Source organism: Tyto alba, unplaced genomic scaffold (genome assembly GCF_018691265.1).
Source record: "Tyto alba isolate M040663 unplaced genomic scaffold, T.alba_DEE_v4.0 Super-Scaffold_14, whole genome shotgun sequence".
In the NCBI taxonomy this organism is placed as follows: domain Eukaryota; kingdom Metazoa; phylum Chordata; class Aves; order Strigiformes; family Tytonidae; genus Tyto; species Tyto alba.
The window spans coordinates 57,066,006-57,089,562 of NW_024881276.1; the positions used below are offsets into that span (position 1 = coordinate 57,066,006).

General features: G+C 50.8%; 1 protein-coding gene across 1 annotated transcript in view; it reads right to left on the reverse strand.

The window, feature by feature from the left end:
* The window catches only part of FSTL1 (follistatin like 1), a 55,391-nt gene continuing 31,834 nt past the window's right edge, over positions 1-23,557 (reverse strand). The window contains exons 3-11 of the mRNA XM_042788902.1: positions 14,718-14,822; positions 13,436-13,565; positions 12,216-12,248; positions 10,453-10,583; positions 7,603-7,721; positions 6,712-6,824; positions 5,401-5,511; positions 3,581-3,678; positions 1-3,318 (exon numbers count right to left, since the gene is read on the reverse strand). Of these exons, the coding sequence (XP_042644836.1) occupies positions 3,274-3,318; positions 3,581-3,678; positions 5,401-5,511; positions 6,712-6,824; positions 7,603-7,721; positions 10,453-10,583; positions 12,216-12,248; positions 13,436-13,565; positions 14,718-14,822 (885 nt within the window). The 3' untranslated portion in view covers positions 1-3,273. The remainder of the gene's footprint in view (positions 3,319-3,580; positions 3,679-5,400; positions 5,512-6,711; positions 6,825-7,602; positions 7,722-10,452; positions 10,584-12,215; positions 12,249-13,435; positions 13,566-14,717; positions 14,823-23,557) is intronic.

Sequence of the window (23,557 nt, forward strand, 5' to 3'; positions counted from 1 at the left end):
TTTTTTAAATTTTGTCTCATTTATTTGGCAGTAATATCCAAACCCCCCTGCTTCAAAAAAATTACAAAATCAAGTAAAATAAGTGCACTAAGGAAACCTACAGAATACTGATAAATTTCACACACGTACAGGAGGGAATATAGAGGGAGGAGTGGGACTTTTTTTTGTTGCTTAAATTTGGCTTTTTTGAGAAAAAAAAAAAAAAAAAAAAAAAAAAAAAGCCTTCCCTGCCCCTTGCAGTCTGTACAGCAATTGTCCCAGAGGGCAATGGCTGGAATTCAGCACTTCCTTCCCCAGCAGCCAAGTCACTCTGCAGAAGGCAGCGACCCACCAGCCTGCTGCGGGGTAGAGTCTGGGCATCGCCCCCCGAACGGTTGCCCTTCCCCCGGGGTGGGGGAGGCGAGATGTTTCGGTCCCCTTTGGGTACCGTAGCCCTTAGAACTGGCGTCACCCCCCCCCCCCCCCCCAGCTGCATTCCCTTTTGAGGGCACAAGGAGGAAAAGGCTCCACAGGTGGCAGCCCTTCCCGTGGAGGCCTGTTCACTGCACTCCCACCCCCCCGCCCCAGGATGTGTTGTATGGCTTGTTAGAGAGCTCAGCTTGCCTTGCCCGAGAGAGCAGCCCGTCCTTCTGCCTTCAGTGCAAGCACAAGCTCTGTAAACCTCAAGTGCCAGCACTCCCCTCCAGCTGTCCCCAGCAGCCCTCCTCGTAGACTGCACCGCCACGGGAGATGGGAAGAGGACTGAGGAACGTATCACATAATGCCGCCGCCGGCAGAAGCCCTTCAGCGGTGGATTAGCCTCTCCTTCCTGCATATGCTCTGCTTCTCCCAGTTGGAGATTTTCCTGACTGGACAATAAGATGTTATCTCCAACCAGGGAAAGCCTTTAAGGCAAACTGTTGTGTTTTCTCTAAGGCACTTTAATGATCCAAGCTGGAAGGAAGTGTGCTAGGAGGCCCGAACTACCTTGTACCTTTCAGAGCAGGGTTGGAATAAAACCAAACATTTACTAACAATGTTCCTGTGATTCCAGATCCAGCACATGAAGCTGTTTTGCTCATACTGTTGGAGAGAAGCGAGGGTACATCTAACGGGTGCTCTTAGTTCCACCAACCACTTCATCCAGTGCAACCAGAACACAATGACTCCGTCCCAGTGTAGCATCACCCACATTCCCCTCAGCTCCTGTGGACTCATTCCCCTCACCTTCTCAGGTGACAGCTGCTCAAATCCAGACCCTTAGGGGAGAAGAATCAGCCCCCTTCTGCACGTATTATGCCAGAACCTCCAAGCATGGTGGGGCAGACTATGATTCTCACTGGAAATGCGGCACTGTGCCCAAGTCAGTGGAAGTCCTCTGGGATCACATCAGGAAAAACAGCTCAGACAGCCTTCAACAAATCTCACTCATGGGCGAGACCACAGGACGGACCAAGCCGCCTTCTTTTCCTACACTTGCTAGGTACCAGCTCATTCTTCCTCTCCAAGGAAAGCCCTGTGCAAAAAGGGGAAGGTTGGGACAAAAGTCCTGCAGATCTTCGCTCCAGCAGAACGTTCTTTTGCAGATGCCTGTGGAGCTTTGCTTGAGTGAGCGCTAGGGACTGCAAGATACCTGGCAACAACTGCTGACCTTGCTCACCAACAGGAAGATGGAAGTCACAAGCAGTCATCTCAGGGTACGTGCAACTGCTTGGGTGGGATGCACAGCAGGGGCATGAGGGGAACATGGAAACTGGATGTTTAGGTGGGCGAGTGCATGAAGTACATCTGATGACCGCAGGAGAAAACCAGCTGGGCTTGAGGTTACAGAGGTGACTGTCAACAAAACAGCATTTCATTTATATCTGGGACCAATGCTCTGAGAAACAGGTCAGACAGAAATGACCCGTGAAGGGATGTGAGGGTGGTCAAAGCTGGTCTGATCAAAGACACTGTGAAATACATCAGTAGTGAGGCTGTCAGCCCTGACTCCAAACTCAGACCTGGAATCAAAGAATAATGCTGCTATCTCACCCCAGAGGAAAACGGAAAGCCCAGCATGATGACTTATAACCCAGACTCCAACTAAAGAGTTTTATATGTAGTTAAGTCCTTGAAGATACCCTACTAAGGCGATTGCCTGTTCCCTCTGCCTCTAGATTACTTGACACTTGCCTCTGGGCAACTGAGAGAGGCAGAAGCATGGACTTTGAGCACATGGCCAATGCTAGCTAAGGGAGCAAGAGCTAGAGAGCTGTGGTGTCAATCTGTGCCTGGAGAAACTAATTACATCCAGCCCTGTGTCTTCTTCTCACGAGGGACACTGCTATCCCCAGTTGAGAAATACCCTGTAGTGCAGGGCTCACAAGTTGCTTGTGGTGTTTGCAGTGGCTGAGCGCCGTGCGATACAAACTGTGCATGGGCATTACAGCACTGTCAATAACAAAAACCCACGGGCTGGGTTTTCTTGAGAGATCTAGAGCTACGAAACATACAAAAGCTGAATTACTACCATAGGAAATAAAGTAATAAAAAACAAAACAAAACAAAACAAAACAAAAGGGGGAGTCAGCATGTGAATGTGATAAAAAAAAAATATGATAGCACCTCTAAGGAGGGGGCAGGGAGAGTAAGAGTGAGATGAGGTCAAAAGGAACCGTGTTGTGTTGGAGCCCACAATGTACTGGAGGAGATGCTGGGGACAGTCCTGTGGAAAGCAAGGAGGAATGTGCTGGACTCATGCCAGCAGCATGGCACCACGACTTCCAGGTGTCACACCAGGCTGACCAGCTTGGAGGAGCTTGAACCAAAGGGGAGGGTAAGCAGGGCCAAGGTCCTTGGCTAATGATGCCCTGCAGCACATGTGCTCAGCCACAAAACTGCCGGGCCTGTATTTCTGCAGCCAAGGCTGGTGCTGACAGTTGTATCAATTGAAGACCCCCTTTTCTACCCGGCACTGACCTCCCTCCTTTCCCCAGATCCAGGAGAACAAGAAATCCCTGTTAGTTCTCGGAGGGAGCAGATATCTGCTCTGGGAAAGGGTCCCAGAGGCTGCTGTAAGTCCCTCCCAGCCTTCCAAGGCCCCAGCAATGAAGCTCCCTGAACAGGTGGGCTCTGCTCCCCCTTCCCGGCCCCATTCTCTGTGTATTACAAAACAAATAACCCATCGCTATACAATGTAAATATCTGTGACTGGGCAACTGTAGCAGACACTTGTGCATACTGAGATCAGCACTGGAGGACAGGGCAGCAGGTTGGGCCCATCCTCCTGGGCTCCTCCGGTGTGGAGGCCCCTTACATCTCCTTGGTGCTCATTCTCTTGGTCTTCTCAGCCGTCTCCTAGAGAAAGAGAGCACAAAAGTGAAACTCTGTGCTGACACGGGAGTTGCCAGTGCCCTGAAGCCTTTGGTCCATCCACAAGCAGTGCCAACACTGGCTGATACCTCAAAGCCTCACACCTGTATTTGTCCCCACGTGCAACAGAGATCCTCCTCTACTGTGCTCCCACTTCTACCAGAAGTCTCCAAGTGAGATCAGCAGAGCGAACCCCTCTAGCAAGGAGAGACTTAGCGCATGCAGACCTTCCCAGCCTCATGCTAACCTGATGCTTCTGCAGTTCCTGAACGTATCTAGCCAGCTCCTCCTCGGTCAAGTCTTGATCGGGTCGCTGTCTCTGAGCAGGCACCTTCTCGTTCTTCCCTGCAAACAGAAATGGAGCTCAGCGTTATCACAAATAGGGGACGCAAATTTCAGAGGCTGAACCATGTAGAACAAAAGGAGGCAGGTCGGCCACGGCACACCTCAAGCTTTGGAAGGTTTTGCTGGAGGAAGGTACAGGTTGGCATCTTAGAAAGAGCATGGGCCTTGTGGCTGCCTGGGACCTCAGAAGCCAGGTATCCAGTCTGTCCCCGTCTTTCCCTCCTACATGATAAATAATGAAACCACAAGGAAGAGGCTGCGTACTACTTAAAAGAAGCACCTGTAATTAACTCAAACATCTTTGCCTCTTTTAGGGAATAAATGGAAGGTTGGTGCTATCCAGGTACAATAACTGATGCCTAACGAAGAGGCAATTTCACTCAGTGGAGATGCAACTTGTTGATGTATCTGATACGAATCTTTGGTTTCATTATCCCTCTGACAATAGCCTCTAACCACTCTGCTGCTCTGACATGAGCAGAAAGTCAAGGAATTGTTGTCCCATTGCATACTTCTGCCATGGATGCAGGGAACAAAGTAGGCAGCAAGACTGGGTGTTGCATAGCAACTCTGATGGTTGTTTCTGGGGAGGCAACAAAAGGAGTCTCATTTGGTTGCTTAACTTCTGAGACCTACCCACAGCTCCTCTGGCAGCTCTACTAGTATTATGGTTATCTCTTCTGAGGTGAGTTCCTGCTGTCACAGCCAAATCTGAGCTGAGGTGATCCTGAAGCCTCTGCTGCAGAAGGCCAGATGAACATGAAAGAAACCCTGTACGTACTTGTTGCTGTCCCCTCTCTCCTACTCTGCCCAAGCTACTGGCTACAGAGCTGAACTAATGTACTGCTGACAGCTCCCACACAGCACTGAAAAAAAAGCTCATGCAAAGGTCTGGTTCCTAGGGAAGGAGGCCAGAAAAATGCAGCGCAGTGCTGGGAGGGTGAATGTGTATCCTTGAAAAGGACCTGTACATTTCCCAGGGCAGGGGAAAGCTGGCTTTCCACTGGCCCTGGACCATCTGTGAGAAGGCAAAAGAGAGACCTGTTGTTCACTACCCCACCATGGCTTCTCACAATTGTAACATGGCTCTGGAAGTTGCAGAAGGGCCTTCCAGAGGAAGAAAAAATAGTCTAACAACCCTGCCTTCCTTTGAACACCACCTCTCTTCATCTCCATCACCATTATTTTCTTCTACAGATTTTAAGGCAAGAAGCTAAAGTGCTTTCTTGGCATTACTGGATGAAGTCTCCTATCTCCCCTCTGGGGCAAGACAGGACCCTAGTTCCTGCTTGACAGATACTGTAAACACAGATACAGTGAGGATGCTGACACATATACACGAAAGCTGACTTGTTCACACCTACACATATAGTTGTGGACAGTGGCCTATTTGGTCTGTACGTGTCTCAAGCCAGCTGGATGAAGAGTTGCGCTGGTCTGGAAGATTTGGTGTTGAATTTTTGTAACACCAAATCCAAACTCCAAACCCCAGCAGCATTGCCAACAACCCAGTCACACACTTTCTGACCTCTAGAGAGAACAGAACCAGCTTGCATTTGGTCAACACGGAGCACGGGAGGGTGATGCAGAATCCAACCACAGAGAAGCTGAGGAAAAGCTGGGCAGAAGAAATGTGGATAGCTGGTGCCCTCGGAAAGATAGAAAGCAAAAATCTCTTTTGTACAAAAGCAAATAGAGTAATTATCTGGAGAGCATACAGACCCTCGCATGTCATTGCAGTGCACACCCAGTTCCCGCAGGCGCAGACGCAGCGGTTACACTCCACCTGGGTCTCTGCTCCGTCCTCATAGGTTTCATCTTCCAGGGCACACTCTAGAGAGACACAAACCAAGGGCAGTGGTTGTGAGACAGCGAGCAGGCTAAAGACAACATACTTTGCAGATGCCTTGAGAGAGAGGAGGTACACAGTTTTGGAGGAGGCCTTCCTTCCCCTAACCACCAAAAGTTTCATAATGACTAAAACACTCATGCTGAATTTGGTGTGTGAAATTAGCCAAAAAATAATTTGGGAAAGTCAAACACTTCATTTTTCTCCCGCAAAAGAACACATTTCAACTTCTCAATTCCAAATGAAATCTCAATATTGGATTTGTCTGAACTTCCTATCTGCTATACAGATAGAAGAGAACCCCCGAAGTGAAAGTTTTGGTTACTGTGAAACGATTCCTGTTCCACGTGGGGAGAAGTTGGGGAAATAATTTGTGTACTTGCTGTTGCCCTGAGAAAGAAAGGAAAAAGAAAATGTTTCTCATTGCAGCTCACATTTCTTCTCACAGCTCTATTATATGTTTAAGTCAAGGCCCTCAAGGCACTCAAGGGCCCGTACGGTGTTAAGTGAAAACCAGCTGATCGTGTTTTCCAGGTGAGGTGCAACATCCCTTGCTTTCCACTGAAACAGGCAACAGAGAGTTCAACTTAATATTCCCTAAGAAGCATAGCCTCTGTCTGCTCCTCGATGCTACCAGACTGGGATATAAATCTGGCACCTTTGGACCGGCACCCCCTGAGGAGACGACGAGACGAATGGCTAGGCACGCCTGGTCAGCAGAACACTAAAGCTGCTTCCACGTGAATTGTAGCACTAAGCAGGACTTGGAAGGATAGTGAACTTTGGGATGTTCATCAGGGAGGCTCTCTGTGAGAAAGGCAGAGCATAGCAGGACTTTAGTCTGGTCTGACTTTCCTAAGTTACCCAGACGTGAACTCCTCACATGATTTATCTCCACACTGTTAAATACACGCCTTGACCTTCCAAGCATACCATATCCATTTGACCTACACCCATGCTTCTAACATCCAAAACTTTTTCATCACAAGAGCTGTGGGACAGAAAAAGCAGTACTTCTGACAACGCAGGGACAAGGGGTGCTGTGGGATGGGAGGTAGGCGTATATCAACATTATCTCTGGGACCGGAGTTACAGCGTTCAATGTCTGGCCCAAAGCTGGACTCTCTCCTTTCCTCCCTTCCCAGGACCCCTCGGGTTCCCCAGTACAAGTGAGGAGTTCCTACTTTTCTCTGGTGGGTTGAAGGATGGGCTGAGGCACTTGAGGAATTCATTGAAGCTGAGCTTCCAGTCAGCATTTTCATCTGACAGCTCGATGAGGGCATCTACGCAGAGTCCCCTGAAAGGAAACACAGAGGCATGTTCTGCACAGGGCTAAACTAGGCTGGTCCCAGCTCTGCTGGCTTCAGAGTACAGATGAGTAAAACCAGTAGTAACCAGGAAGGCTCTGTGATGCCTGACAGAAGTAGCTTTTGTCAGGAAGACTCACTGGATACAGACAAAAGGAGAAGAGTCACAAAATACTCCCTGTCTGGCAAGGGCTGGGAAGTTGGGGAATATTCAGAACAGCAGGAATAGGACCCTGTTGACATCGACATGCTGTCACACAAGTAGAGATGCAAGCACAGCCTAACCACAAGCAGCTTCTTCTCATTGTCTCACACAGTGGCACACACAGAGAAAAACCTCTCGAACCGTGTTTTCATGCAATGCTTGCACCACCTCTAACTGCAGGCTGCCCATGAGCCATGTTTTCCCACCATCTTCCTTGCACTGGATCTGGCTATCAGGCAAAAGATGAGTAAGGTCTACTGGAAATCTAATTTATTAGGAAATAAAAAAGAAGACAAATTTTCTGTCACCCAGCTCACCTTCTGGCTGCACACCTACTCGATTTAAGGCAACAGAGGGCTGGAATACCCACCTGCCATGAAAGGTAAGGGTGGGACTGCTCCTTTTGGTGGTATTCACACCCAATTAAGTGAGAAGCCACTTCATACACAGCTATCTTTGTCAGTGCAAGCCCTAACTGATATTTTCCGTGAGTGGATTTTCATGTCCCCTTCTACCACATCTGGCCCCCTGGCCCTCCTTCTGACATCCTGCCCACTGCCCACCTGAGCAGCTTGTTGGTCTCCTGGTCCATGTAGGTGGTGATGTTGACAGCAGTCTCATTCTGCTCCACAAACTTCAGGAATTCAGTGGAGTCCAAGCGAGAATCACCATCATCAAAGCTCTGCAGGGAAAGATGCGAAGATGTGAAAGGGTCTGATTTATCACTTCAGGGTGCCCCTTCCTTCTCCCTCTTCCCTACATACTTAGCGGTTTTGAAATCTTAGTGAAAAAGGTTGCATCATCCGTTTTGCACAAAGAATAGCGGCTCAAAGCAGCAACATATACATACTAGTGTCAAAACCGGGAGGCAAGATCCTAGCCTTGTTCTCACTGGTAAGTTATGCTGCCTCTCATTCACCTCCTGCTGCTCGATTTATGGCTCTAACCCCATTTCTTCTATTTGTTCCAGCCAGCTCCTAGCCTTCTTATATACCTCCTGCCTTAAAGCAGACCAGTTGCATTCAAGGAGGCGTCAGCTTTCCAGTATGTGTAAATCCAAAGCTGTGCCTGGACTGTGACAGTGACAAAAGGGAAAAATCCCAGGAAGCAATTTTCTGCTGATCTCAAAGAAGGAACAATTTAATGCAACAGCACAATGCCCTGCCACCAACTTCCTAAGGTCTTGACAGGACTCCTGGCACTGAAGAGCAGGATTTTTAGCCCCGAAATCCTGGCTGTACTCCCAAAGAAGTAATTGCATTTTGCCTTCCTGTTTGTAGATGTCATATCACAGCACTGGGCACAGTTCAGCAGGAACTGCTGGGCCCCCTCAGAGACAGCTGCATTGCAGTGAGGGGAAAATGAATTCTGCACACAGACTGCTGCCAGCTAATTTCTGTGGTGTGACTTGGGGCAGGACGCTGTGTCTACCTGTGCAGTGCTCCCACGGATGGTGGAAGAGACACTGCCTGTTGTTACCTCTATGTGGTTCAGAAGAAACCTGTAAGGCCAGGAAAATTACTCTGCATGCTGTAGCCTGTGCATAACTACTCCACTAACATGTTTCAACTTCTAGACTCTGAGGCCTCTCATCCCGCTATTTATTGTGAGGGTGGCTGCAGTCCCTATAAAGACCCAGACTCACTTAAGCTAGTTTTCTTGCCTTTCAATGCTATGGTCTGCATTTATGTGTTTCCCCAGAGACCCTCCAAAACAGAGCAGTTTCCCATTGCTGGCCTCACTCCTCCTGAAGTAACGTCCTTCAAGGCCACGGCCTGTCTGGTGGGCAACCCACATCCCAGTGATCAACCGAGGTCAGGCTTCCAGGAGGGAAACAGCTTCATGACACATCTACAAACCTCCCCATCAAGGAGAGAAGGGAAAAGTTTCATATAATCTTTCTCTCCAGTGCTTATTACCTGCAGGGCAGGAATCCGGCTATTTGCAGGGTGGGCATGTGGAGCCTCGGTGCTGGACATAGCAGAATTCTTCCGACCCTCAGTAGTGAAACAAATCTGTGTGTGTTTGAACTCATTGACCTTGATTGGCTTGGACTTTTCTCAAGTTGCTCCAAGCTCTGAATCCGCTTTAAAAATATTTCAAAGCTTTAAGGGTTGTTCACATGGTGGATTACCACCTGACAGAGAAGGAAAGTCCCACTTTGGTCTGAGAAAAGGCATGGCTTTGTCATGGAAACTTTCACTCACTTGTGCCTGGGATGAGAGCTCCAGAAAAAAGGGGGACAGTAAAGAGAGTATGAGGTTGGCTGTTTCTGAGCTGTGGCCACGCATTTCACCAGCATCCCAACAGACACGGGACTGGCAGGGGTGACCGGGCTGTGCCACGGCGACTGAGAAAGCCCAGAGCCTGGGGTGGCTCTCTGTGAAGGCAGCTGGGGACAGCATGTTTGCAGGGGGCGGGGAGGAACTGAGCAGCTCTGCTCTGCAGGATGCTGCAGCTTTCAGGTGCTGGCAGGCCCTGGCGGGGGTGCCCGAGGCAGTGGGCCACGAGTGGGTTTCCACAGACAGAGCAGCATTAATGGCTACAAAGGCGAAGGTGCTCTCTGGAGCACAGGGACCAGCTCCTCTGTCTCACCAGGGGGTGCCATTGCCATGGCAAATTTGCTTGCAGCGCTAAGTCCTGTCAGGCACCATTAATCTCTGGCTGTCAACATCTTATGATTTAAACACTCTCCCCCTTTCCCCACCTGCTCCTCCAGCTCCATCCTGAAAGCTTTGAAGTCTTTATCAGGAGCTGGGCATGAGGGGGAGGGACGCAGCAGTGCATGTGGCAGGAGCATGGGAGAAGTGTGTGATGTGCTGGTTGCAAAAGGGGGTGGGGATGGGCTGAGGGACAGACTGACAGGCAGGAGGGAAGAGGTCCTGAGGCTCACCGGTGGCTCCTCTCTCTCTGCACAGCACTGGGGAACTGCAAGCTCTTGGCCACAATTGGGCCATACTCCTTGCAAGCAAATATTCTGCTTGAAGTCCCCAGGTGTTCCCTATCCCCACCTCAACGTGGCCTTGGGACTGTCTGGAACAAAGGATCAGCAGCCTCTGCCCTGGATTCCCGCTCCTTCTACCTGCATTTCTAGCACTTTCACCCATCTTTTCTCCCCTATCTTTTGTCCCCTGAGATCAGTTCTTCTCTCCCCTGCCCCAGGCACACCTGGCCTGCCCTCTGCCTTTTCCCCAGGGATGCTCCAGGTCTGGGCTGTCCTGTCGCCACGTCAGTGGCTCCGTCAGCAGCTGCTGCAGGCAGCCGTAACACATCACGCTCTAGGACATACCAGACCTCTCTGGCCCCCCCAGCTTGACAGGCCCATCACACACTGGAGCCTCTTGGGTGGGGACACGGCAGCTGCTTTGCAAGAAATGTTCTCTGGTCTCTGAGGCAGGCGATGCTCTACTTGCCTTGAAATACTTGTCCAGGACTTCGCTGTAGTTGCTGCCCTTGGAAAACCAGCCATCTGGGATAATCTCAGCTTCCAGCCACTGGATGACGCGGCGACGAAGCTCATCCCTGTCTGACTGGTAGCAGACAACTGTCGCGAGAGAAGGTGCAGCAGAAGAAAAAGCAAGGATGAGAGGAAGGCAGTTGGCAGGTGGACCACAGACGGGCGACTGGAAATAAAAACCAGGGAGCCAGCTCTGATGGCAGGGTGCGGCCCCTCAGTCATGGCCAGATCAAAGCAGATGCCATATGCTGAACGGCAGGCAGAAGGGCTGTGGGTGACACCATGTGGCAAGGCCAGAAAATGACACTCCGGCCAGAAAAAATGACACTCCTGCCAAACCCCTTCTGCCTTCCTGTCCTCAAAACTCGTGGAATAGCAACTCAGGGCTGACTCATCTGGGTGTGAAGAGTCTCCAGACTGAGGAAGGCGACTGACTGGCCAGTCCCTGGATAGTGTCCCCAGGCTTCCCGATGCTGACAGGCACACAGTTGTTAACCCTCAAGTACCAAAACCTCCATCCTCTGCAAGGGCAAAGACTAGACTGAGCAAGCTGCTGTCCCCAGGACTTGAATTTTAGAGACTACTGCCTCAGGAGATTTTGTTTCTTCAAAGACCTGACTTGCCCCCTCTGACTGGAAATGAGAAGGGGTCAAGGTGGGCTTGTTCACAGTGCTCTCCACAGTCATAGGTTTCTCTAGGTGGATATCAACTTGTGTCCTAATACCAAACTATGTGTCTAGAAGGAAAACTGAAAGCCTAGATCTTCTGGCTCCTGTGAGTTGTCACACCCACCCCGAGGTCAATGGAGCCAGAAGGGGAATCATCTGTGTCACTTACACACACTGAGGATCTCCTTCTGAATCCAGTAACTACAGTCACAACCAGATGGACAGATGAAAGAAAAACGTGTGGGGATTTTGCGTGTTTACTGTTGAAATTCCTTGAAACTGCTCTGAGGTGGTGGCAATGCCCTGCCATGGTCCTTTCCCTTAAGCCTGTACGAGGGTTTGCTCTCAACTGTCCTAGGAAGATGAAGTTGACAGTTATGCGGCTCTACCAGTTAAGAGGCCATGGATGGGAAAAGGGTCCCCTGATGAAGCACAGGCCATGGCCCCAAAATCCACAGTCTAAGTACACAAGGCAGTGCATAAGGGGAGAAACCAGGCACAGGAAATCAAAGAGATTTGTTGGCTGATGGTAGAGGTGGTTCAGCTACACCTCCTGACTCCTCAGACAATGCCCAATCATTACACAGCACTGTCTCTTTGCCCCTGCACCCGCTGGTTAATCACTCCTGAAGCAAAGTCTCCTTTCAAAGGAATGCTCCTGGAGTTGGGGACAGAGCTCCATAGTTAGTGTGTCTTAGATCCCCAATGAACTATGCAAAAGAGTGTCTCTTCCCTCAGTCTGTGTGAATGAACACAGCTTGCGTCCCAAAGGGCAAACCGGGCTTCACCGCACCCTGTACATGCTCAGAGTCCCTGAGACATCCCAGCACCATGAAGAGCCCAGGAGATGTACATGGTCTGAAAGGTTACCCAGGAGTAAAGAGCTTGGCAACCGTATTTCAGCTGATTTATCAACTCAGACTCTACTACAGCCAGTGCGGAGGTGTGACTTTTACACAGAGTTGTGCAACTCCCCCAGCAGACCCTCCTCCCCATTTCTCTTCCCAAATGCATACGAAGGCTCCAGCCATGCAAGTAGATGGCTTCTCACCTGGGCTTGCAGCTGGATTCTCAGACTTCTTCTCTGTTAATGAAAGACAGAAGAGGACATTTCTGATACATCACGAAGCAATACAAACCTCTTCCCACCCTGGATGCCACTTGGGCAAGAGCAGAGGAACCTGGGAGTCTCTGCAAACACGAGGGCCACGTATATGATTAAGGGACTGGAACATCTGTCACCCTGAGGGGAGGCTGGGGACTCTTTGGCCTGCAGAAGAGAAGGCTCAGGGGAAATCTCATCAATATTTATAAATTTGATGGGAGGGAATGAAGAAGACTGAGCCAGACTCTTCTCCATGGTGTCCAGTGACAGGTTAAGAGGCAGCAGGCACTTAATTTAAACACACAGTTAATTTCATCTGAACATAAGGAAACACTTTTTTACTGTGCTGCTGGTGTGGGGGTGAGTTAAACAGCCCCACCATTGAGGCAAAATCCTTGCTCCTAAAGTTCTGGATGTCCCTCATGATGGATGGTAGCATGGGCTTTGAGGGTTTATCCTGAGACTCTGACCTTTCCTCAGCTGTTCGACTGACACACCTGCCTGGCTGAATCCACGAGCTCAGAGAGAGGCAGGCAGGAGCAAGAAGTTGCCCGGCTCTCCTGAGTCTCCCCCTTCCAGCAATCCAGGGAGACAATAGCTCCAAGATCCCACCACAGACAAGGTGTCAGGGTTCTGAGTGCACTAATGAGGGCCTTAATAGCCCCGCCAACCTCGCGTAGGGCCTCCATCCACACACTCTACCCATGAGCCCAGGGCCTCCATTTCATCTGATGTCTCAGCCCCTCGCCCTTGCCTGGGATTATGCTGTAGGCATGCCTCTCTCCAGCTTTGTTGCAACCACTCCTGTACCTGCCACGGACCCTGACCTGGTGGCTGTCTTCCCACCTTCACCTCAGACCTGCTGTGGACTGCATCACTACGGACTTGTCTGGCAATTACTGGCCTGTGCCTGATTCTGGTTACTGTCACCAGATGCGATTTCACGGCTTGACTTCAGGCCTACTTCATCACCACAAACTTCCCTGGTGGTCTGGACTCTTGGTTGAACCTGAAGGGCTGTCGTTCCCAGGCTTGCCTTATTTACCCTGCTCAGCAACTGTGGGACACGGTCCTGGCTGGTGGGTCCTCTGCCTTGCTTTGTCATCATGCTTGGCTTCCGACTCCCCCTCCCTTAGAGTGTAGCTGGCCCTCATCGCTGAGGTTACCTTTACAGTGGCCATCGTAATCCACCTGGATCTTGGAGCCAGTGAGGCAGGCATCGCGGTGCAGCTCACAGTGGTTCAGGTACGTCTTGCCATTGCTACCGCACACAGGCCTCTTGTGAGGTTTGCATTGCTGTGAGAGAGCCAAAGACGACAGAATTTTACCTGCCTCCTCAGGACAGCTAGAGGGAGGCCGGTGAGTCCCAGCATCAGGCCTACTCAACAGAAGCCCTTGGCACAGCCCCCTTGGCCCAAAAGATGTTTGGAACAGGCTGAACCTACCCATCATCACCCCAGAAAAACCTGCAGAGGGAAGTCTGTGGGTGTGGGTTCAAAGGCTTTGCTTATCCCAGACTCTGTCACCACCACCACCATGACAGGAGCCTTCCTGAAAGCAGAGCCCAGCGGAGAAATCAGTCCCCAGCAAAAATACTGAGCGTAATCCTGCAACTGCTGCTCTGTGTGCCGTGGACATGCCTGCCTGGAGGTGTTTCTGTGATTCTGTTCTGTGCGCTTCTGCTCGCTCAGCTCTGTTGCATCTCTTTGTAGATTCTGCTCCATCTTTCTGCAACCGAATGCAGAATAAGCCATCGGCCACAAGCAAACAGCACAGCCTACAGCCGAGGGAGAGTTCACCAGTGCCACTGTTCAGACTATGGGCTTCTTTTTCCTGTCCCTTTTAGTCTGGCCAGGCCTATCCAGAGTGACAGACTCTCTTCCTGCTAACGGGGCATTTCCCTCTCTAGTGCCCAGGCTGGCCATGTCAGACACTGTCTCTCTACAGCTGGAAAACACTCTTCTCATCATCTCTGGCTCCCTGTTGGATGAAACTATTCATCTTCACAGCACTCTACCGCAATTGTTTCCATTTTATAAAAGCTGACTTTTAGAAGGCTGCTTGTAGCCTCCTCAAACAAGATGCCGGTGAGGGCAGGCTGTCTTGGAGCTCACAGACCACTCCCTAGAGAGCCCTCCAAAGCCAGCTGTGTATCAATACCCCGCTGGGCTTTCCCAACAAAAGACCTCCAGCCGAGTCTCCTGTGGGTGTCAAGACCCTAGGCAGTTGTGCAAGCAGCACAGCCGCAAGCCCCGGATAGTATGTACCCTGCAGGGTTCTTCTGACACACCACACTGGGAAAGGCCCTGCTGTCCAAAGAGCCACTGTGAATTTGCAGCAGTTTCAAAACAGCCAAAGCCTCGTCCCACCATGGGATCCTTCCAGAGACTGAAACCCAGCCGTGGGGTGACACCTCCCCCAGACACAGAACCTGTGCTGCCCCCATACCTCAATGCAGAGGCAGGTTGGCTCTCCCTTCTCAGTCACTGCACACTCCCGCCCAGCTCCACAGAAAACATTGGCACAGATCTTGGATTTGCTCCTTGGCTCCTCCTGCAAGATACAAAGTAAGAGACACAAAATACATCAGGTTACCCAGAAGAGCAGCAACACAGCATTAAGAAATAACACATTTAACTTGTAGATTGGACCAAAGAGCACCGAGGTGGTAAGGCACAGATTACAGAACAGGAGATGGACAGCTTGGACAGTAACCAGGAGCACGCACAAGAGCTAGGGCTACAGCCCCAGCAATAGAGGGCTTCCTTGAGATCATTCCCAGACAATCACCTAGGAGAACTAGAGCAAACAGGAGCAAGAGATAGCAAAAGTAACTCACTCATGTCAAGGACTGCTGTCTTCAAAATTTTTTTTTATGGAGGACGGGGAGCAGAAATGTCATTGCTTGAGACATTTAAGAAGAAGGTGAACATAACCCTGGAGAAAGGTGATACCAAACAGGCAGAAGGAATTGCCACCAGGCACCAGATAATGCCCTCGTCACAATAAAACTTCACAGAACTACACAAACCATTATCTTGCCTCCACTGGTCAAGATTAAACACTTCAAAGGAAGAAACACTGTCATAGATAATTATACAGTAAACTTCTCACAGTGAAAATTTCTTCCTGGTCCCTGACAGCCAGCAGTTGACTGGTGCCCTGCAGCACAGTTTATATACTTTACAGTTTTCTCCTAGCCAAAAATATCACAAGTATTCTTGTTGCTCATGTAACTGTCAAACCCCTTTTTTTTGAGTCCCATTGTGTTGCCAAACTGGTGACATCTAACAAGGAAGACTCTGTCAGGTTAATCATGTTTTCAGTAAAACTACCATTTACTTTAATCAGTTTAATGCCTTTTTCTGTTAGACTTTAAAAGAGAAGATGGTTCCAGGGGTTCAGACTTTGGAGACCCTGGTTTAATTCCTTGCATTGTCATTAATTTCCTTTGTGACTCTCATTTCATCTAACATTTTCCACCTGCATGTTAAGCACCTGGTTCAGGCTAGCCAATTGGCTTCCTCAATGGTTTGTATCAGAGACAGAAGATTGAGGAATGTAAAATAATCAGTGGGATAGGTCAATCACATCTGCTGTGACTCTTCTCTCTAATAAACAAAGTTGTTTTTTTTTTTTACCTTCTCATCTAAGTATTACTTTTAATGTCTGCTTATTTGTGGTATCTTTGTACCTCCATCATATACTTTCAAAAGTATGCAATCAAAAAGGAACAGAATTTGCCTGAGGAGCAAGCATTGTTGATAAATATAACAACAAATGCTGAGCACATTTTTTCTGCTGTTGCTTCCTTATCCTAACTTTTTTTTTTTTTTTGCTTTTAAACCACAATTCCACAGTGAGTTGCTGTCTTTACTGAACAGTCCACAGTGACAGCCAGATCATCTTCTGAATGACCTTGCCCTGATCTGCAGAATATTTTGTCTGCTGGCCTACTGCACAGCCTTCAAGCTCAAGAGGGTCTTTTCAAAGCACTGCAGGATTCCCTCCAGGCTTGCATAGTGACAAACACCTTTCCTGCTCTCCGCAAATGTTCCTATCTTGCTGCTTATCTTGTAAAATAAAAATATAGTATTCAGACACACCAGTCTTAGCTCAGAAATGTATACCGGGTCCCAGGCCTGCTCACCCCATGTTATTTTCCCTCTGTCCCTGCATCCTCATTTCACATTTTTTTTTCTGAGCTATGATAAACATCCTGCCCCTTCTGCTGCATCCACTTTCCTTTAGTTGCCTTCTGATAGAGGGCTGGGGTAAATGCTCTAGGTCCTTCTGGGGTGGGATGGAGCAACAGGAGTGCTTCACTGCACAAGGCAACTTCACACAACTTAGGGCAAGAAAGGTAGAATAACTCATTTGGCAAAAAGCACAAAGGAAAAACGAATTCTCCCAGGCTGGAGTCTGACCGGGGCACTCACCCACCTAAAACGCACCGTAGACACTTAATTGCTGATCCATTTAAAGGGTTTCAAACAACATGCCCATCCCTTCACTGAGCCAAAGAGCAGAGAAACAAAAGCTAGACATGGCTTTGAACTGCCACCCACCCAGGTCTGTAATCCAGGTGCCTGGCAATAGATGGCAGTCCTCTGCCTCTCCTTACCCACAGCCCAGCAGGACTGCCGGCAGCAAGCTCCCAGCCGTGCCCACCGAGGCCAAACCTGGCTCCTGCCTCCTGGCCTGACACTTACGGCACCGCTACAGCCGCAGCCGGCCTCGGCAAGGCGTCTGCAGGGACAGAGCTCAGGCTGCAAGGCTCCTCTCCCCTCGACAGCTCGCTGGAAACCAGGCCTGCCACACAGCCATCCCGGCCACAGCTCTCTCCTGGTACCGCTGGAGCCCGGGAGCCGTCCCGCGGCCATCCCACCGGGACCTGGGGCGGGAATGCTGGCAGGGCGACGCCGCCAGAGCAGCCTCTTGCCAGGCAGGAGGGCCACGTTCTCTGATTTTTCGTATTAATCAAAGCAGTGCGGTTTACCAGTTGCTTCTTTTTGTTGTTTTAAGCTGTCCTAGGCTGGCAGCGGGTCAGAGGTGGTTGCCACGTCCCGCCATGGCTGTCTCCACCCCAGGGGTTTGCCAGAGCAAGAAAGGAATCGAGCTGCTCTGCCTGCTTGCCCTCTCGCTCCGACACAGCGTTTCTCAGATGCAGCTTGCTCATCTTCCTTCCCGGCAGCAGCAGCCATGGCAGGAGTTACCAGGCTGGATGCTGGCTCCACCTTTAGTGAAAGCAGCCCCCAGCTTCGACCCCAGTTCCCCGAGCACTAACTCAGCCCCCCGTGCTCCTCAACGTTGCAATGCTCACCCCACAAACCGTCCTTTCTCCAACTACAACCTACAAACCATAGCCCCTGCTACTCGCAGGCCCCCCTCCCAAAATCCCCAAGGCCCTCACCTCCTTCCTTCACCAGACGTCACCCCTGCTACCCGATACCTACCCCACATTGCAGCCTGACCCACCGTGGCTGCTTTGCAGGTCGAGGTATGGAGCTGGGGGTTGTCTGCAAATGAGGCTTTATAATCTTTACTCCTGGTTCTCTGGTGATCTCTCAGATGCTACCAGCCAAACTAGGTTCTTGTGACAGATATTCTGATCTTACCTTGCACCTTGTCACATTTGCTCTCTATAAAGCTCCATCTGCTGGAGTCATGTGAGTAAGCGGGGGTGGCAGCTGCCACTTCAATATTAAATAGCTCATCTGCGCACCTACCACGTAAAAGCTTGAAAATATGAACTGCAAAGGTTTAAATGCAAGGTCATGTACACAAAAAGACTCTACAGTGTTTCCATATCATATAATGGTTTGGGTTAGAAGGGACCTTAAAGATCATCCAGTTCCAACCCCCCTGCCATGGGCAGGGCCACTTCCCCCAGCCCAGGGTGCTCCCAGCCCCGTCCAACCTGGCCTTGAACACTCCCAGGGAGGGGGCAGCCACAGTTTTTCTGGGCACCCTGTGCCAGTGCCTCACCGCCCTCATAGTGAAGAACTTCTTCCTTAGGTCTAATCTAAATCTACCCCCTTTCAGTTTCAAACTGTTACCCCTCATCCTATCCCTACACTCCCTGATAAAGAGTCCCTCCCCAGCTTTCCCGTAGCCCCCTTTTAAGCAATGTCATTGCCCTTAAATTAATTTCAGGATTTGGGGGCTGGAATCACAGTTTTTATACTGCTTCCTCCCTGTGAACTGCCATTGCCTTTTCTGTCACCGTGGGTTTGGGAAGTGTCACTCATCCTTGTGCACAGTGTGCTTGAACAGGCAGAAGGGAAAGGGCAGAGAGTCGTTATTAATTGCTGCATGGTGGCATTTATACCTCGAGCCGTGACAAGGCAGTTTCTTTCTTCTGCCTCGAGGGAGATGCCCAAGCTCTCTCTGTTTGGGCAATGCTTTTAATTACTCCTCTGCTGCCCAGAGAGCAAGCGGGAAGGTGTAAAAGCAGTGAGCACGAAGCCAGGGCAGGAGCACCTGGACTCTGGAGCATCTGCCACAACACAGGGGCACAACCTCACCAAACATCTTCTTGGGCAAAGAGGATGGAGAAAGCTGTTCACCACGGTTCACGGGCCAGCAACTCAGGGCAGCCGGGCAGTGTCAGCATCACATACACATAGCTCAGGCTGTCTGCCAAGTAGGGACGGGAAGGCACACCGGTTTGGGGTTCTTGCATGCAAAGAGGCAAGCATCAAGCAGGAGACTGGGACGGACAGCGCAGCGAGCCATATGCACTGCTCCCGCCTCAGCTGTTGCTTCCTGGGGAGCAAGGAGGGAAAAAAATGAGACATTTCCAAGGCACCCACGGGCAAGAAAGCTGGCGGCAGCGCCGGTGGTGACGGATCGCCATGGCAACCGGCAGTGCAGGGCCTCAAGGTGGAGAGCTAAATTTAGGCAGCAGGAAGGGCTGCTTCTCATCTCCAGCAGCAACCGGCACAGAGTCGTCGGACCCCCAACGCGGCCTAACTGCAGATGTCGGGAGCATTTCCGAGCCCCTGCCTTGCCACCTGGATGTCCGGGACCGAGCGCGGCTCCACGTGCTGACCCACGGGGCGACGTGCGGCTCTGCGTGGGGTCCCAAGGTCCTGCGAGCTGCCCTGCCTGCTCCGTGCTGGTGAGACTGCATGCAAACAGCGCGGTGTCTGCAGCAAGACATACGAGTGACCCGCATGCACGAAGGAAAAGAGGCATCGCGGCTCCTTGGCTTTGCAAGGGAGCTGCTCGCTGCAGCTCTCCCTGGGCCTCTCCCTGCCCTGGCCCCTGCTGAGCCCCAGCTGCCTCGCTGTCACTTGGTAGAAATGGGGACTTTCCCAACCTCCCTGTGAAAGCTCGAATCATTAACAGTTCAGCCAGAAGACACCTCTGTAAGGAAGAAGAAGGGCCGTGCAAGCAGCTGCATGTCCACGGTGCCCCGCTGCCCGAAGGGAGCAGCAAGGATTTCTGCCATTACGCATGCCCTGGGAAACCAGCTGGGAGACCACCCCGCGATGAGGGGGGGAGTTAACTTGCTTGAAAGCAACTCCTCAGATTAATTTCTGCTTTCTGCACATCCTTCTATACAAAATCTCCTCTTGGAGATCTCAGAAGTCTTTCTCTCAGCAGCCCATACCGCAGTGAAGAAATTCTACCTTCCGTCCTGCTCCTACTGACACAAGTAAAAAGCTTTTCTGCTATCAGCAGCGACTGCAGATCTTTTTCCTCTTTTGGCATCAGTTTGTGGGAACCTGTAAAATGACTTGACCCCTCATATAATGCTCTGTGATGTTTGCTGTAAAATCAAGGCTTTCCATTTTTGCCCTGCCTGATTTGATCCTTGAGGTCCCTTCCATCCTGGTATTCTATGATGTGCAAGGAAATCAAAGTGCTCAAGAGCTGTAGCAATAAAAGCTCCACTGGGAGGCAATCCCATGTATTCTACAAGCTCCACAGATAAGGCAAAACTAAAGGACACCAAAATGATGTCTGGTGTTGCAAGACTTGCACAGATTCTCATGCCTCAGGGAAGGCAGCAGCAAAAGCTGGAAGTTTTTAGATATAATCAGTACAATTCACAATAGGCTCCCTCCATGTGGACAGGGAGAAACGAGCTTTGCAGCTACATATTTCAGCCAGTCCTCCCTACGTTTTCCCATCCACATCCCTTTTTCCTGTTCCCTGTCCCGGACTGACACAGACTAGGGATAGAAGGAGCACCTGAGCACACCACGATGCCACCTATAAACAGTGCTGCCCGCACAATTTCTAAACCCACGCAACATCCAGCTACGAAACCTTTGTTCAGCTGCTGCCTTGGCAATGTTCTCTCCTCAACAAAGAAAGACGTGGAGGCCCAAGGTGCTAGGTCAACGACGCAGAAAACTAAGATGAGAAGCCACGTCTGCTGACTCCCAAACCTCCCTTCTCCTGTCGTGGGGCTGGGAGGGAGAAGCGCTGCGTTGTACCGCGATATCCAAAGAGAGGGCTGAGCAGCAGAGGAGCTCAGGAAATCTTAGCAACTGCTGTACAGCTATGGCACAGAGAAAACATTTGGCTTGTGTGTTTCTTCCCATTACCCAAGCGTGCCTCCAGACAAAACAGCAGTGTGCCCTCCTGCAGAGTTCCAGGGAGAGCAGATCCCACATTCGCTGGAGGGCACGCACGGGCAGGCAGCCTGTCACCTCCGGCCATTTGTCTCCTTGTTCTGGATTGTGACTAACAAGCAAAGCACTCATCCCTCCCCGAAAACCTGACCTAATTCCTGCAGCAGCTTCCTGGATCCTCTAACACTCCGGTGTGATGGGGCGGAAATTTGGCAGCAGTGTAAACTGAGCAGATTAGCGTGAAGCAAGCAGGCACCCCTGACGTTGGGATTGCCATAAATAGGTAAGAGGAATATTGCAATTTCTCTTCCCTACGGGTATTGCCTCAGGACATCTGCAGACTCTGGAAGAAACCCCACACAAATTACCTTGAAGTCCAACTTGGAAGGTTTCATTTTCAGTTGCCAAAGATAAGATGAAGACAAACCCAGCAAATGGGGATTGAACCACATCTGATTCCCAAGTCAGCTCCCCGTTTAAACAGGACATCATCACTATTAGGATGGCACAGTAGGCTGTGGAGTCATCCATATCCTCTACTCGGGAAGGAAACTTGCCATCAGAGGTTGATGAACCCACTTGTGCAGGGTCACGTCAGAACTGAGCTGCACCCTTCCTCAGGTCTGGTGTTACCCAGTCCCGAAGTGGCACCATCTGGAGCCATCCCTTCCAAGCAGCTCCCCCTCCCCTTGCCTCTGGGTGGACATGGTACATGTCCTGTGGCTGAGACCAGCAAAGGTGTAGATGGGCAGCTCAGAAGGCCCAAAAACAGGCTGTCCTCAAGCTAGTTAGTTACAAAGGAAAAGATGTTTGCGAGACAAAGTCTGGACCAGTGCTGGATTCCCCAGGGCACTGCAACCAGACGCATTTCAACAATGTCCCCAGTGCTAACAATATGCTATTTAAAGGGTGACAGCATGAGGTCTGTGCTGGATGCAAAGGGATCCAGCACCACTAAAACTTCAGGATTCTTCCTCCCCCCAAATCCTGAAGCTGTCCTGTGAGCAGAACTAATGAAGCCCATTTTCCAACAGCTCTCTCTGCACGGCCTGTCTGTCCCCTAGTTACAGGGCAGCGTATAGACTCCTTCCTCGGAAGGGAGGGGTGTGTGCGAGGGGGGAGGGGGTGTCTTCACAGGCCCCTCTCATTAAGCCAGTCACCTAGAGTCACAAAACCAGCTGGATCCCATTATCTCAGAGGCCTCCACCGCTTTATCAGCTGTGGTGGAAACAGGCTGATAGATTCAAGAGAGGCAGGCAGAGACTGCCTGCTGACATAGCTTTGCTTCCTTAGGGAACCAGGCTGCAATTCCCTTGCAGAGCCCCATGAAACACTCCTGTGGCTCAGCCAACTCAGTCCCCCTGCTGCTTGCAGCCCTGGGGGCAGGTCCTCACCCCAAGGCCCTCTTTAGTCTCTCCCATGCTGACCCCTGTGCTTCCCCCACAATGTTTTCCTTGCGTTGGAGGAGAGACGCCATCTCTCTTCTGCTTTCATCTGTCCCTTGGAGCTTCCACTGCTGAGGTATATCAGCCAGCTGTGAACAGCCATCCAGACACAGTGTTGGGAGCTGCTGCACTCCCTGCAGGACACCTGCCACCAAGAAGCACGTGCCCCAAGGCAGTGCCCAGTCACCACCCCTGTTCCCAAATCTCTCCCTGTATCCCCTCCTGTTCTCACCTAACAACCAGGACTGGCTCACTGAATACATCACACAACAAAATGCAACCCCTTAAAGGCTTCTGAATGCTTCATAGATGAATATGTAATGGCAACTGGCTTTTGCTAATGGGAAACAAGCCAGAGCATACATCTCTGCCCATGCTGGGTATCAGGGCGTGTTCCCAGAAAACCTGGATGCAAAGACAAACAGGCAAGAAAGGAAGGGACCCGCAACTCCCGGAGCTCAGAGGAGGCTCCCTCTGCAGAACCCATACCTCACTCATTTGTGTGTGACCCTTCCTGCTCTGCTGGTTGCTCAGCCTGTGATTGCCTGAACCGGCCACGTCCATCATAGCAGAGCACCGAGCAGGAGAGCGGCTGAGGCTCTAACTGACCTCTGTGATAAAGGGGGGGCCATCAGGTCAGTGAGCTCTCCATGAGGCCACTGGCCATGGCAGCCTGCTTGTGGGTATTTGTCTGTGGCTCTGTCAGGGAGATGAAGGCATTTGGTGCTACTAACGCTACAAAAAAAGACTGCCTGGGCAGTACTGCCTTGCAGAGATTGTCAGGGTGGATACAGAAAGCTCTGCCTCCCCGCTCACCCCAGTGGGTATAGGGCCTGGCCCCCTGACAGGGACTGCAGCCCTAACACACCAGCCATGGCTTTCTCGTGTCCCACAGCAAGCAGGCAGGAGCTAGTGCCTGCAAGGAAAGGGAAGCAGGAATTGGGAGGAAGAAGGCTTTTCTCCTCACAACCTAATCAAGAGGAGAAAGGCATCTGCCAGACAGCTGATTTCTCTTACAGCACGATGCTGCTAACGGTTACAGAGCCAGGCATACCTCTCTTGGGGACTCCACTGTGCGAGGACTCTGTTTTTCCTTTTAAGCTGGAAGGAATGTCTGTGCTCTGGCCCCCACAACCTCATATTTTCCACCACAAGGCAATGACCGGTGAGGCCCCATAAGGGGAACAATGACATGAGAGTCTGGGGAAGAGGAAATCTCTACTGCAAACAAGTCTGGAAAATGGCTGCTAGAAGG